The following is a 15,789-nucleotide window of genomic DNA, read 5'->3' as shown; positions in this document are numbered from 1 at the left end:
CAAGCTCTGCCTTGCTGACCACCGCCTTATGCGGCGGCACCTACCCCAGAGACTTGGATGTGGCCTTCACTGAACTTAACGCCGTAAGTCCAAGGCACACAACGGTATAGAATCTGTCGTCGTCCAAACCAGAACTAGCCCCACCTTCTGTACACCTTTCCCGGAGACTTACATGTGGCCTTCACTGAACTTAACGCCGTAAGTTTATCTACACACGGTATAGACTTCCTCATCATCCACCCAGAACAGCTCTGCCTTGCTGACCACCGCCTTATGCGGCGGCACCTACCCAGAGACTTGGATGTGGCCTTCACTGAACTTAACGCCGTAAGTCCAAGCACACAAGGTATAGAATCTGTCGTCGTCCAACCAGAACTAGCCCCACCTTCTGTACACCTTTCCCGGGACTTACATGTGGCCTTCACTGAACTTAACGCCGTAAGTTTCATGCACAAGGTATAGAATCCCACGTCATCCAACCAGAACAAGCCCCGCCTTGAAGACCACCGCTTTCTGCGGCACATACCCTGGAGACTTGGATGTGGCTTTCACTGAATTTAAACGCCGTAAGTCCAAGTACACAAGTATAGAATCCCTCGTCATCCAACCAGAGTAACTCCCGGCCTTGCTGACCACCGCCTTATGCGCGGCACCTACCGTGGAAACTTGGATTTGCCATTACTGAACTTAACGCCGTAGTTGCTTGTAGGATGCAAGGTATATAAACGTGATCAACTACTTAGTTTTGCACAGTGGTACTTTCAATGTTGTTTTTTTTCGATTACTAATGAAGATGTTTATTTGCATCGAGAGACGGAGAGATATGTCGTGGCTGCGACACGAGTTATTATGTTATCGGTGTAGATTTAAAATCAACTTTTATTTTGCAGAAAATAACAGAGGAAGTGAAGAAACTCCGCGAAAACGTCCCAACCGACTGCCCCTACATACAGCGAGTAACTATGTTCCTGCAAGCCGCGGACAGTACTGTCCTCCGCGGCATGACCGGCGCCAGCCACGCCGCCATACTGCTTCGCAGCCTGACGCTAGCTCGCTGGGAGCCGCTCCGAGAGGTCAGTGACCTGCACACCGTGTAGCCTACAGCCACGCCGCCATACTGCTTCGCAGCCTGACGCTAGCTCGCTGGGAGCCGCTCCGAGAGGTCAGTGACCTGCACACCGTGTAGCCTACAGCCACGCCGCCATACTGCTTCGCAGCCTGACGCTAGCTCGCTGGAAGCCGCTCCGAGAGGTCAGTGACCTGCACACCGTGTAGCCTACAGCCACGCCGCCATACTGCTTCGCAGCCTGACGCTAGCTCGCTGGGAGCCGCTCCGAGAGGTCAGTGACCTGCACACCGTGTAGCCTACAGCCACGCCGCCATACTGCTTCGCAGCCTGACGCTAGCTCGCTGGGAGCCGCTCCGAGAGGTCAGTGACCTGCACACCGTGTAGCCTACAGCCACGCCGCCATACTGCTTCGCAGCCTGACGCTAGCTCGCTGGGAGCCGCTCCGAGAGGTCAGTGACCTGCACACCGTGTAGCCTACAGCCACGCCGCCATACTGCTTCGCAGCCTGACGCTAGCTCGCTGGGAGCCGCTCCGAGAGGTCAGTGACCTGCACACCGTGTAGCCTACAGCCACGCCGCCATACTGCTTCGCAGCCTGACGCTAGCTCGCTGGGAGCCGCTCCGAGAGGTCAGTGACCTGCACACCGTGTAGCCTACAGCCACGCCGCCATACTGCTTCGCAGCCTGACGCTAGCTCGCTGGGAGCCGCTCCGAGAGGTCAGTGACCTGCACACCGTGTAGCCTACAGCCACGCCGCCATACTGCTTCGCAGCCTGACGCTAGCTCGCTGGGAGCCGCTCCGAGAGGTCAGTGACCTGCACATCGCTTATTTTTTCTTGTCACCATCAATCAAGCTGAGCCAGCGTTAAAGTTAGGGACCAGGGTACATGACGTCACACCTTGCTAAAAAGTGTAGCACGGCTGGACGTCACGTGAGACTTTAACGGGTCGTCTGATACACATTTTACGACATTCAAAATTAAATTCTGATCGATTTTATTTTAACATTATGATGTTTGCAGGTGCTCAAATTTACTGAAGCAGTTCAAATGCCCCGCGGGCCCAGTCGCGAACCTGCTGACGCAACTGGCGGCCCCGGAGAGGCGAGCGGCCCGCACTGTACCAACACCTGCCTCACGCCACCAAGGAACAACTCATCGCCGGTACAGTCGAATTCATAAATATGTATGCATTTCTTCACCTTAATCCATTGCAATAAGGTGAAAAAAATTATATATATTTATGAACTCGACTACTAATACATATAAATGTATTCAGTTATGTCATGACTTACGACAGTTTAAATCGGTTTTAGTAATAATACTTGCCATTAGCCAATATTCTTGTCTATGGAAAGTAGTTAGAGTTAGAACCAAGATAAGTTGGCAGCTATTTTGATGGCCCAGACTGGGCTAGTGTTATTTTAAATTTCTATGAAATTACGTTTTAAATAACACTTGCACAATTTGGGCTATCAAAATCGCTGCCTACTTAGCTTGGTCTAACTCTATTGATTATTTTGCGAATGCTATTTCACATGCGATGAAATGAATACAAATTTCACCATTTTAAGTATAAACGCACAATTAGAAAATAAAGTCAGGTTAAAAAAATAAACGACCATCGTCCAAATAGTTTACTAACAATAGGGAATATTACGCAAAACTACGTAGGGAGCGCCACTGGCACAAACTGTCAACAAACTTGATGAATCAGTGTCATATGTATTCGTACAAGTAATCTGTGAAAACTTGTCAATAAACTGTTTAAGGCATAGTATGTATAAGTTACTGTATAGTTTACGGTTCGTGCTAGTGCTGCCTCTGGCGGCAAAACATTGCAGTATTACTCGTAACCCTTTACAAATATATAAAGTCCCCGGTGGTCAGCTTAGGGTGTTGAATCATTAATCATTTATTTATTGAATCATTTACACATGTATTAGTTATTGTTGCTGTTGGACAACGCGCTGATATGGCTAAAATTTGATTTTTATCTTTATGCCACAGCGCTGGAAGCGGCCACTCCAAACCACCTTGGAGGCAATCGGAAATCGCATCATCGAGACACAAAACACTCGTGTGGTGGTGGACGTCATCTCCACGCTTCTGGAGAAGAACCAGCAGGGCGCCTACGAATCCGAGGTAAAGCAGTCTGCTATAGGTATGGGCAGGAGTTGAAGTCACTACAACAAACTCATTAATGACACCGAGATTTTAAAATTTAGCTAGTTGATCCGCCAACTGCAATATGGACCAAAAAGTTTCGTCGAGGTTTTTTTGAAGTGAAATCTTCTTTAGCGGCGTTGTGCACTTTTGTGATGGGGAAAAAATGTTAACCTCGCGACAGGTCACGTGACCGACAGATTCGTCAGATTGAATATTATTATAGTGCTGACGTGTTAAATTTTTTATGTAATATAAATTGTCATGTTTGTGTACGATAGCGCAATAAATGAATATTGTATTTTACCACATAAATGATAGTAGTTTTATACTGATAATTAAAGCAATTCGTGCAAAATTATTCCCTAACCATTCCAAAATATCAATAATGCACAACGTTAATATTCAAGTTTTCACTTCTGCCCGTTGTTTTTTTTAGCTTAATGTCGTGCGCTTAAGTCACGTTCACTCGTCCATTCATTCAATACTGTTTTGGCGGGTAGTACTTTGTGTAGCTGTGTCTAATCATTCGCCTCTACTAAATAGCCGAAAGGGACAGTGTCCTACATTAGAAAAGGACATGAGTTGTCCCTGATTCGCTGTCAAACTTCGGTTTTGTAGGAAGTTTTATATCTGTACTGTAGTAGGTACCATTATTTATTCTGTGCCTATGGCGAGTAAGAACAGTTCGGTTGGACAATCCAGCACTCAATTCGTCTCGTTTCATTAACCAGTTCTGAGCTAATTACTTCTAGGGATATCAAGAATCTATTTCTTAATATATAACAGATATTTCAAACGAATTTTTGTTTGATTGTCATAAATGCTCGAAATATTTTTGAAAATTAATTTCTGTTGTGTAACCTATCGGTTATACCCCTGTATATAATGGGGTTTTATTTGGCAAATTGTTTATTAGAGTGGCCAATCTAACTGCAATTTTAGTATCTGCCATATTAATTTACTTTTTTTATTTGTCATGCTCTAAAAGTGGGTCGTTGTTGTTCTAAAGTGTGCAGAAAATAATATGTTTCTGCTCTAGAGCACTATACTTTCTAAGTACGTGTTTTTACTATAAGCAATGAACATTTTAAATGGATTTATTGTAGAATTTCTATTCTGATAATGAACTCCCCATTTCATAAATAAAACAATATTTTAACCTAAATTGTTTATTGAAAGTACCCTCAAGAAATACTACTGATATTTATGAAAATGAAATGAAAATGAAAATATTTAATTCAGACACCAAGTATCCATATTTTTACTTAACCGTGTTTATTTTTTAGTTATTTTTTAATTTGTGTTTTTACATGGAAGGTTAATGGCGCCCTCTCGCCATTCCTAAGGAAATTTACATATACTTGGAAATTTCGACGCATGCTACCGAGCCCAGGTGGCCGAGCGGTTCAGGTATCTGATGTGTAAACGGAGGTCGCTGGTTCAATTCCAGCCCTGGGCACTGGAGGTCTTGGTTAAATTCTTTGTATATATTTACTCCATTATACACTTATTTCATTTAGGGTCAAACTAGCTGAATTAAGAGGTAAAAAAAGCTTTGCGATCCTAACGAATAACGCTACTTTTTCTATGAAATTCCATTTCGGGAGAAAACTGTTTCCACTAACTAAATCTTAACAAATCTTTTTGATTTTGATGTCCAGCGCTTCAGCATAATACATTCTGGGATAGCGAAACCTATATCGCTTTAAAAAATAAAATTTCAAAAAAAGGAAAACCAAACCACGTTTTTCATTGTGTCAATAACATACTTAAAAAAATATTAGAAGTGGATAACGATTTTCTCTTTTTGTATGGACAAGTCGAGTACAATCCATACATCGCTCTTCATTTTCAAATATGTTATACAGGTAAAAGTGGAAATAGGCGCCTCCCCGCCCGCGCCGCACGTGTTCGGCCGGCGCGGGCTCGGCTGCGGGCTGCTGCTGGACTGGATGTCGGAGCTGCAGCGCGAGACGCTCGGCCCGCAGCCTGAACGACAGGTGACACTTAGAGGCTGTCAATACCTAAAGCGCGCACACTGTCTATTTGTATCGGAGTAAATGAGACAGCACTGTCGCATGTTACTGGGCCTGGGCAAGGGAATAATAAGAAAAATATTTAAATAAAAAAAACTGGATTATTAGTGTAATATTTTACTCAACCACGGTTTAGATATAAATGTTTTGAAATTGTGATTTTAATTGCAGACCCATAAGTCAAAACAATAAAGACATAAAACCGTTTAATTGTGATTTTAAGACCAATCTTTGCAATTATTTTCTATCGAGCCGATTTCGTTCAATCGTGTATCGAGTACAACCACGGTCTTTGATATATTAATATGAACATATATTTTTCTTACTTGACTAAAACAAATAGTCTTTCTTAAAAAACTGTTTAAGTAACATCAATTTCAAGGACATTGGGTGTTGACAGCCTCTTAAAAGCCGTTTAGGTTTTTTTATTCTTTAGGTATAAAGGGAACGTGTGTGTAGACACTTCTACTGCTCTCCTGCATCTTTTTGGCGGGCCCGATTAAAAGCTCGCGGGCAGATGTCATCATCAATGGCCACATCATCTATTGTAGATGTTTGTTGCGACGCTTGTGGGTTTAAGTGGTCCCGTATGGCCGTTGATGGCCATAAAGTCCTATAGCGCGCACACAAGACGTGAGTGGAGGAGTGGTAGAGCATGACGAAGACTTTTCTCTTAAGGTTCTCCAGCCAGTCATCTTCATGCTTTGACTTTAATGTCGAGTAATCCTGGGCGGCTGTAGAGTTGTGGCAAATTGGACTTAAACTATCTTACTGAGTGTGATGTGTTATTCCTTTACAGATGCGGTTAATGTTCCGGTCGGGGTCGGCGGCGTGGCGGCCGCTGCTGGTGACGCTACTGGCGCACCGCGCCTCGTGGCGCACGCTGCACACCTGCCTCTCCACCCTGCTGCAGCCTGACGGGTAATGTGGACCTTAATGTTATGTAGATAAGGTGCAATGTTCCGGTCGGGGTCGGCGGCGTGGCGGCCGCTGCTGGTGACGCTGCTGGCGCACCGCGCCTCGTGGCGCACGCTGCACACCTGCCTCTCCACCCTGCTGCAGCCTGACGGGTAATGTGGACCTTAATGTTATGTAGATAAGGTGCAATGTTCCGGTCGGGGTCGGCGGCGTGGCGGCCGCTGCTGGTGACGCTGCTGGCGCACCGCGCCTCGTGGCGCACGCTGCACACCTGCCCTCTCCACCCTGCTGCAGCCTGACGGGTAATGTGGACCTTAATGTTATGTAGATAAGGTGCAATGTTCCGGTCGGGGTCGGCGGCGTGGCGGCCGCTGCTGGTGACGCTGCTGGCGCACCGCGCCTCGTGGCGCACGCTGCACACCTGCCTCTCCACCCTGCTGCAGCCTGACGGGTAATGTGGACCTTAATGTTATGTAGATAAGGTGCAATGTTCCGGTCGGGGTCGGCGGCGTGGCGGCCGCTGCTGGTGACGCTGCTGGCGCACCGCGCCTCGTGGCGCACGCTGCACACCTGCCTCTCCACCCTGCTGCAGCCTGACGGGTAATGTGGACCTTAATGTTATGTAGATAAGGTGCAATGTTCCGGTCGGGGTCGGCGGCGTGGCGGCCGCTGCTGGTGACGCTGCTGGCGCACCGCGCCTCGTGGCGCACGCTGCACACCTGCCTCTCCACCCTGCTGCAGCCTGACGGGTAATGTGGACCTTAATGTTATGTAGATAAGGTGCAATGTTCCGGTCGGGGTCGGCGGCGTGGCGGCCGCTGCTGGTGACGCTGCTGGCGCACCGCGCCTCGTGGCGCACGCTGCACACCTGCCTCTCCACCCTGCTGCAGCCTGACGGGTAATGTGGACCTTAATGTTATGTAGATAAGGTGCAATGTTCCGGTCGGGGTCGGCGGCGTGGCGGCCGCTGCTGGTGACGCTGCTGGCGCACCGCGCCTCGTGGCGCACGCTGCACACCTGCCTCTCCACCCTGCTGCAGCCTGACGGGTAATGTGGACCTTAATGTTATGTAGATAAGGTGCAATGTTCCGGTCGGGGTCGGCGGCGTGGCGGCCGCTGCTGGTGACGCTGCTGGCGCACCGCGCCTCGTGGCGCACGCTGCACACCTGCCTCTCCACCCTGCTGCAGCCTGACGGGTAATGTGGACCTTAATGTTATGTAGATAAGGTGCAATGTTCCGGTCGGGGTCGGCGGCGTGGCGGCCGCTGCTGGTGACGCTGCTGGCGCACCGCGCCTCGTGGCGCACGCTGCACACCTGCCTCTCCACCCTGCTGCAGCCTGACGGGTAATGTGGACCTTAATGTTATGTAGATAAGGTGCAATGTTCCGGTCGGGGTCGGCGGCGTGGCGGCCGCTGCTGGTGACGCTGCTGGCGCACCGCGCGCTCGTGGCGCACGCTGCACACCTGCCTCTCCACCCTGCTGCAGCCTGACGGGTAATGTGGACCTTAATGTTATGTAGATAAGGTGCAATGTTCCGGTCGGGGTCGGCGGCGTGGCGGCCGCTGCTGGTGACGCTGCTGGCGCACCGCGCCTCGTGGCGCACGCTGCACACCTGCCTCTCCACCCTGCTGCAGCCTGACGGGTAATGTGGACCTTAATGTTATGTAGATAAGGTGCAATGTTCCGGTCGGGGTCGGCGGCGTGGCGGCCGCTGCTGGTGACGCTGCTGGCGCACCGCGCCTCGTGGCGCACGCTGCACACCTGCCTCTCCACCCTGCTGCAGCCTGACGGGTAATGTGGACCTTAATGTTATGTAGATAAGGTGCAATGTTCCGGTCGGGGTCGGCGGCGTGGCGGCCGCTGCTGGTGACGCTGCTGGCGCACCGCGCCTCGTGGCGCACGCTGCACACCTGCCTCTCCACCTGCTGCAGCCTGACGGGTAATGTGGACCTTAATGTTATGTAGATAAGGTGCAATGTTCCGGTCGGGGTCGGCGGCGTGGCGGCCGCTGCTGGTGACGCTGCTGGCGCACCGCGCCTCGTGGCGCACGCTGCACACCTGCCTCTCCACCCTGCTGCAGCCTGACGGGTAATGTGGACCTTAATGTTATGTAGATAAGGTGCAATGTTCGGTCGGGGTCGGCGGCGTGGCGCCGCTGCTGGTGACGCTGCTGGCGCACCGCGCCTCGTGGCGCACGCTGCACACCTGCCTCTCCACCCTGCTGCAGCCTGACGGGTAATGTGGACCTTAATGTTATGTAGATAAGGTGCAATGTTCCGGTCGGGGTCGGCGGCGTGGCGGCCGCTGCTGGTGACGCTGCTGGCGCACCGCGCCTCGTGGCGCACGCTGCACACCTGCCTCTCCACCCTGCTGCAGCCTGACGGGTAATGTGGACCTTAATGTTATGTAGATAAGGTGCAATGTTCCGGTCGGGTCGGCGGCGTGGCGCTGCTGGCGCACGCTGCTCACCTGTCTCTCCACCTTACTACAGCCTAAAGGGTAAATTGTTCTTTAATATACACATAACAAAGCCCTATATTCGAGGCCATCCCGAACATTAACTAATTCCTAACATCACACGTGAACGAGTCCGATATTCACAATCCTTCAGGAGCGTTAGGCGCCTATTGCCAACCTCCTGCTCTTGCAAGACATGATGTAACTAGTCTAATAATTGTCAGCCGCTTTGAAAATAATTTCTTTCCTTACACGATTATACGATACTTATACGATTTTGCTCGTATATTTTTTTCACTGCGCCTCGCGTCACATATTTCAGAAAATTCATTTCGGTTTTGCCTCAACGAAAACAGCACGCGGCACGCTTGGCGGCAGTTCGAGGCATGTTGTTAATGTATTCCAGTTTTAATTCTTAGACATAAAGACATGCACTTACAGAAACATAACAGGCGTAGCGATTAAAAATACGTCAGTAAAACAAATTGGACACAAACCTATTGTTGATTAGGGGCTGGGCGGCGAGCGGAGTGCTGGACTTCGCGGAGACCCTGATGGGCTCCGAGCGCGTGTGGCAGGGCCGCGACCGCGCCGCGCCGCGCCACCAGGCGCCCTGCCATCTGCACCGGCTCACCCACGCGCAGGTCCGTCCACTTGCTGATCATACAGTACCATACCAATCAGGTATTCAGACAATACATCGACATAAATAACAAATTCATACAACAAACAAAACAGAAATAGAGGTGAAGCCGAAGTGGTCAACGGCGCTGATTTTCTGTGGACGTAGTGTTTTTGTGTGATAGAAATACATCTAAAACTGTAAAACACATTCTTATTCTTTAAGTTGCTGTGATTCACCTTTTTTTACTTATTATTTTATTTGTTCCCGAGTCATGGGTATTTTCTATGTATTTAAGTATTTATATATTATATATATCGTTGTCTAAGTACCCTCGACACAAGCCTTATTGAGATTACTGTGGGACTTAGTCAATTTGTGTAATAATGTCCTATAATATTTATTTATTTATTTTACTACCTAGTAGGAACTCCTTCTAAGTCGTCATGTCCGAGAGTCCCATTATCTGGGTCGTATTTTATAAACCTACAAGTTACAGTTTACATGTCTAAAGCGACTAATTTGGCCATAACGTCCATTGCCGCTGATCGAGCGCATGTAGAATGTCGTTTTACATCTGATAATTTGTAACCTTTATCTTTATTTTTGCCCTGATAACCACGAGAAATCTTTCAGGCATTTGTTTTTCCCAAACGCCGGTAATTGCTTCGAGTACTTTTCCGTGGCCGAGATATTTTAGAAGTCGATCCAATAGCGATTTACGATTGAACTTAAATAGAATCTGTTTGCAGCTGGAAGTCCTAATCAAATATATCATGGAAGAGGCGGAAGAAGCCGGCCCTGACCTGGACAGCATGCGGCGCCGCATCGAGGCGCGCTTGCCCTTAGCGCTGCGCTGCGCGCCCGACGCGCCGGCGCTGCTCGCCGCCGCCGCCGCCGCACAGCCTCTGCTGCTGCTGCTGCTGTACATGAAGGTACACCAGCTGTCCCACACGTACATGACGCCCGCGAGATAAATCGTCCCTCTCGAATCAATACAGCTAGAAAAAGACGGGTGCTAAGCCCGCTTATCTCTCCCGCTGCGCTGTGCGCCCGGCGGGCTCGCCCCTCCTGCTCCCGCCGAGCCGCCACTGCTACTGTACATGAAAGCGCTTAATACAAACTTAACTGGCCTAAGAACCATAACAAAACCTAATAGCGTAACTATATAGTGGCATAACGAACAAAATGCCAGGCCTGGAGGAGGACTTCAGAGAGCCCGGAGGTCCAGACTCCTCACTGCCTCTATTCAATAAATTTACAACCGCCTTCAATTGAAATACCTCATCCCGTTGCAATAAGGTTTACAAATGGTCAGTTCTTTATGTGCAACCAGTGGTTTTTAATCCTCAAAAGATTGGGGAACCCTTAATGTTTGAGAAGGTAGCACTTCGATTTTCACTCGAGGCGGTTGGTTCTAAAATTTCTCCTACCGATTTATAGCCCCTACTTTTCGTATCCAGGTGCCAAAGATCCGGCAACTCCTAATGGAGAGTGCAGAGCGGCCTCTGACCACGTGTCCACTGGAAGGGGCGGAGCCCTACCAACAAGTAGCGGCCAGCTCCACCAGCGCCACCGACCGCGTGTCCCACACGCTGCTGACGGCACTCGCGCACCCGAGCAAGGAGCACGGCAAGGAGCCAACTTCAAGTGAGTGAGACAGACACAGGGGCGAACTGCGGTGTGAAAAAGATATTATTAGTTTACGAGACTTTACATGTTGAGTTATTTATTGTTATGTGATTGTGTACAGGACTTGGCGCCTGGAAGCCGGCGTGCGCTCGCTGTGGGCGCGCGTGGGCGGCGCGGGCGCGCGCGCGCTGCCGCTGGCCGGCGCGCTGCTGCGCGGCGCCGTGCCCGCCCCGGCCAGGGCGCATCTCCTCTCCGCGCTCGAGTTGCTGCCGGACCATGAACTGCAGCGGCCTGATACAAGGTGACGTACAGGACATGGCGCCTGGAAGCCGGCGGGCGCGCTGCTGCGCGGCGCCGTGCCCGCCCGGCCAGGGCGCATCTCCTCTCCGCGCTCGAGTTGCTGCCGGACCATGAACTGCAGCGGCCTGATACAAGGTGACGTACAGGACATGGCGCCTGGAAGCCGGCGGGCGCGCTGCTGCGCGGCGCCGTGCCCGCCCCGGCCAGGGCGCATCTCCTCTCCGCGCTCGAGTTGCTGCGGACCATGAACTGCAGCGGCCCGATACAAGGTGACGTACAGGACATGGCGCCTGGAAGCCGGCGGGCGCGCTGCTGCGCGGCGCCGTGCCCGCCCCGGCCAGGGCGCATCTCCTCTCCGCGCTCGAGTTGCTGCCGGACCATGAACTGCAGCGGCCCGATACAAGGTGACGTACAGGACATGGCGCCTGGAAGCCGGCGGGCGCGCTGCTGCGCGGCGCCGTGCCCCCGCCCCGGCCAGGCGCATCTCCTCTCCGCGCTCGAGTTGCTGCCGGACCATGAACTGCAGCGGCCTGATACAAGGTGACGTACAGGACATGGCGCCTGGAAGCCGGCGGGCGCGCTGCTGCGCGGCGCCGTGCCCGCCCCGGCCAGGGCGCATCTCCTCTCCGCGCTCGAGCTGCTGCCGGACATGAACTGCAGCGGCCCGATACAAGGTGACGTACAGGACATGGCGCCTGGAAGCCGGCGGGCGCGCTGCTGCGCGGCGCCGTGCCCGCCCCGGCCAGGGCGCATCTCCTCTCCGCGCTCGAGTTGCTGCCGGACCATGAACTGCAGCGGCCCGATACAAGGTGACGTACAGGACATGGCGCCTGGAAGCCGGCGGGCGCGCTGCTGCGCGGCGCCGTGCCCGCCCCGGCCAGGGCGCATCTCCTCTCCGCGCTCGAGCTGCTGCCGGACCATGAACTGCAGCGGCCCGATACAAGGTGACGTACAGGACATGGCGCCTGGAAGCCGGCGGGCGCGCTGCTGCGCGGCGCCGTGCCCGCCCCGGCCAGGGCGCATCTCCTCTCCGCGCTCGAGCTGCTGCCGGACCATGAACTGCAGCGGCCCGATACAAGGTGACGTACAGGACATGGCGCCTGGAAGCCGGCGGGCGCGCTGCTGCGCGGCGCCGTGCCCGCCCCGGCCAGGGCGCATCTCCTTTCCGCGCTCGAGCTGCTGCCGGACCATGAACTGCAGCGGCCTGATACAAGGTGACGTACAGGACATGGCGCCTGGAAGCCGGCGGGCGCGCTGCTGCGCGGCGCCGTGCCCGCCCCGGCCAGGGCGCATCTCCTCTCCGCGCTCGAGCTGCTGCCGGACCATGAACTGCAGCGGCCTGATACAAGGTGACGTACAGGACATGGCGCCTGGAAGCGGCGGGCGCGCTGCTGCGCGGCGCCGTGCCCGCCCCGGCCAGGGCGCATCTCCTCTCCGCGCTCGAGCTGCTGCCGGACCATGAACTGCAGCGGCCTGATACAAGGTGACGTACAGGACATGGCGCCTGGAAGCCGGCGGGCGCGCTGCTGCGCGGCGCCGTGCCGCCCCGGCCAGGGCGCATCTCCTCTCCGCGCTCGAGTTGCTGCCGGACCATGAACTGCAGCGGCCTGATACAAGGTGACGTACAGGACATGGCGCCTGGAAGCCGGCGGGCGCGCTGCTGCGCGGCGCCGTGCCCGCCCCGGCCAGGGCGCATCTCCTCTCCGCGCTCGAGTTGCTGCCGGACCATGAACTGCAGCGGCCTGATACAAGGTGACGTACAGGACATGGCGCCTGGAAGCCGGCGGGCGCGCTGCTGCGCGGCGCCGTGCCCGCCCCGGCCAGGGCGCATCTCCTCTCCGCGCTCGAGCTGCTGCCGGACCATGAACTGCAGCGGCCTGATACAAGGTGACGTACAGGACATGGCGCCTGGAAGCCGGCGGGCGCGCTGCTGCGGGGCGCCGTGCCCGCCCCGGCCAGGGCGCATCTCCTCTCCGCGCTCGAGCTGCTGCCGGACCATGAACTGCAGCGGCCCGATACAAGGTGACGTACAGGACATGGCGCCTGGAAGCCGGCGGGCGCGCTGCTGCGCGGCGCCGTGCCCGCCCCGGCCAGGGCGCATCTCCTCTCCGCGCTCGAGTTGCTGCCGGACCATGAACTGCAGCGGCCTGATACAAGGTGACGTACAGGACATGGCGCCTGGAAGCCGGCGTGCGCTTGCTGTGGGCGCGCGTGTAAAGAAAGCAGCCAAATACGAAAATCGACTCAGTGGCAGACCATTAGCATTAAGTATTGCTTTAATAGTATTCATTGTCAGCCGTTTAACCCCGCTACTTCCGAAGTCACGACGTCTTATCGCCACAAATGTTTCCTCTAGGTACATATGTAGTCGTTATGCTGGATCACTTGTATTGTAAAGATAATAAATATGAAAAATCAACTCTTGTCATTTAGAGGTTTTCACGAAGAAATACTGGGATTTGGATTATATTAGAATGATAACGCTGAAGTAAAAAAAACTCGTTTAATTAACATAACGTACCTATTTATTTATTTATTGCCCTACAGCGAAGAAGTGCAAAACATTCTAGAGTGCTTCGTGCAAATGGCTGCGGCAGGGGGCCGAGAACGCGATCGCGACTCAACGCTACAACATCGAGTAGCCGCGCTCATGCGCCGCGTCGCTGCGCATAGCCCGCCTCGCACGCAGTAAGTTGTTAAATTTAGTATGGGCCCTAATTTTTACTAACAATGAATATTCACCATAAATAACTGGTTCAAAAAAGTTAAGGTCTAAATTATCAACACGGATATATGGCCAAATATATACACAACCTTAATATCAAGGGAAATATCTAGATTTTTTTCAAGTTGGTGAAATAAAAGCCAGAACATAATTGAGTTTATTTAGAACTACAATGATTCTTTTATAATTTATTATAGTGGATCTCTAAGCGCATTGGGCGAGGAAGCAGGCGCGGCGCCCGCGTCGGCCGCGCCGCCGCCACAGGCGTTGATGGCGCTGCAACGGAGAGATCCTCCTGATGATTTACACATATACATACAGGTAATATACATCGTGTTTTTATTAAATTCCTATAACTTCGGGCATGACCGTTTAAGGCCGTCCCCATCTGAATGACCTCGTGTGTTCCAACTCCCTCCCTTCCCCGTTATTCACCTTGACAACTTCAATTTGCACAAGCAAACAAATTATCTCACTTAAAACTCAATCACTCACTTTAAATTTAAATAAACAGTGCCCTATCACTCAAAAACTTTCAAAAGTCAATTGTGTATGTTCTACCGCTTGTGGGCTGGGCTGTGCTATGAAGAATTATTTGTCATGATGCCAACGGCCGCTTTCTACCACCGCACCGCTTGCCGTCGCGGGGTGTTCATCCTCACACCCTCGAACCTAAATGATCGCGTACTGTGCGGTTTTAAGAGGAATTTCCTCCCGCGGACGCTTCGGCTATGGAATGAGTTCCCTGCCGATGTTTTCCTGAGGGGCTACAGTATGGAGTTCTTCAAAAAAGGAGTCTCCAGGTTTCGAAAGAGTCGGCAACGCGCGTGTAATATCTCTGGTGTTGCAGGCGTCCATAGGCTATGGTAACAGCTTAGGCGGGCCGTATGCTTGTTTGCCACCAACGTATTATAAACAAAATAGGACGATTAATTTACAGAGAATATTTCGTGCGCGTCGCGTCGAGTGACATAGGTTCCCCGTCCGACGGCCAAGCGGCGTCTGCCCCTCGTCGCCGGGCAACGCACGAAGTTGAATAGTCTTGATTTTTCAAAAACCATTTATTTAATTGAAAAATCGGTAGACGTAATTGAAGTGTATCATTATTCACTATTGGTTAAAGTTTCATTTCTAAGTGTTGCATAATAAGGGAGTTAATACGGATTTAACTCGAGAAAAGGGTTCACGGAAAAATTATGTACTTGTGATACGGTATGTTTTTTCTAAATAGACCTAATCAAAGAGCAATAACCAAGCCAAAATAGTGTGTACTGAACTTAATTGTTTATACACGTTCAAGCATGCTATAGCCAAGTAAAAAAAAACCGAATATGGCCTGGTAGCGCCTTGAGGAAACTAAATGGCATAGTTAATAAATAAAAAAGTAATAAAATGTTGCAATCATGGTCGATACAACGTGCCTGCATTTAAATTTATTTTAAAGTTAAAATTTCAATCCCTTCCGACTTCGGGCCTTAGGTGTGAGTGGACACTGACTCACTTAATCTGTGAGAAAGAAGACAAGAAGATCATAGAAAACACAGTGGACCCGTTCCACTAGGGAAACCCAAGTAGTTTTATCTCACTGACAAGGTACTGTTCAAACCCCTTCCTATTCTTTGAGTCACATCCGTTCTTTCTTTACTCTGTTCCCAACAATAGTAGATTGTTAACCAAGGGTTGAAAGTGACCCATTTCACCTGAGATATTTTGGTTCGTTCGAGCGCCAATAGTTCGAATGGTGAAATGGGTCACTTCCAACCGAGTGAAACACTCTACTTTTCATATTGTTAGAACATATGTAAACTACATGCGTCATAGACTTATACGTTTTACTGGTTGTTTACTATAGCAACGCTTT

At 51.6% G+C, this 15,789-nt stretch overlaps 1 protein-coding gene across 1 annotated transcript in view; it reads left to right on the top strand.

Annotated features, from left to right (window-relative positions):
* LOC133528478 (integrator complex subunit 1-like) overlaps positions 1–15,789 on the top strand; it is a 52,491-nt gene that overhangs the window by 27,666 nt on the left and 9,036 nt on the right. The window contains 17 exon segments of the mRNA XM_061865869.1: positions 224–438; positions 891–1,093; positions 2,170–2,231; positions 3,078–3,097; positions 3,099–3,212; positions 5,105–5,236; positions 6,072–6,193; positions 9,161–9,293; positions 10,024–10,206; positions 10,735–10,925; positions 11,025–11,204; positions 11,459–11,607; positions 11,755–12,552; positions 12,698–13,090; positions 13,231–13,360; positions 13,751–13,891; positions 14,126–14,249. Coding sequence (XP_061721853.1) covers positions 224–438; positions 891–1,093; positions 2,170–2,231; positions 3,078–3,097; positions 3,099–3,212; positions 5,105–5,236; positions 6,072–6,193; positions 9,161–9,293; positions 10,024–10,206; positions 10,735–10,925; positions 11,025–11,204; positions 11,459–11,607; positions 11,755–12,552; positions 12,698–13,090; positions 13,231–13,360; positions 13,751–13,891; positions 14,126–14,249 — 3,290 coding nt within the window.

The sequence above is a fragment of the Cydia pomonella genome, chromosome 19, assembly GCF_033807575.1.
Source record: "Cydia pomonella isolate Wapato2018A chromosome 19, ilCydPomo1, whole genome shotgun sequence".
Taxonomy (NCBI): Eukaryota; Metazoa; Arthropoda; class Insecta; order Lepidoptera; family Tortricidae; genus Cydia; species Cydia pomonella.
This window is presented reverse-complemented; position numbering and strand designations above follow the sequence as displayed.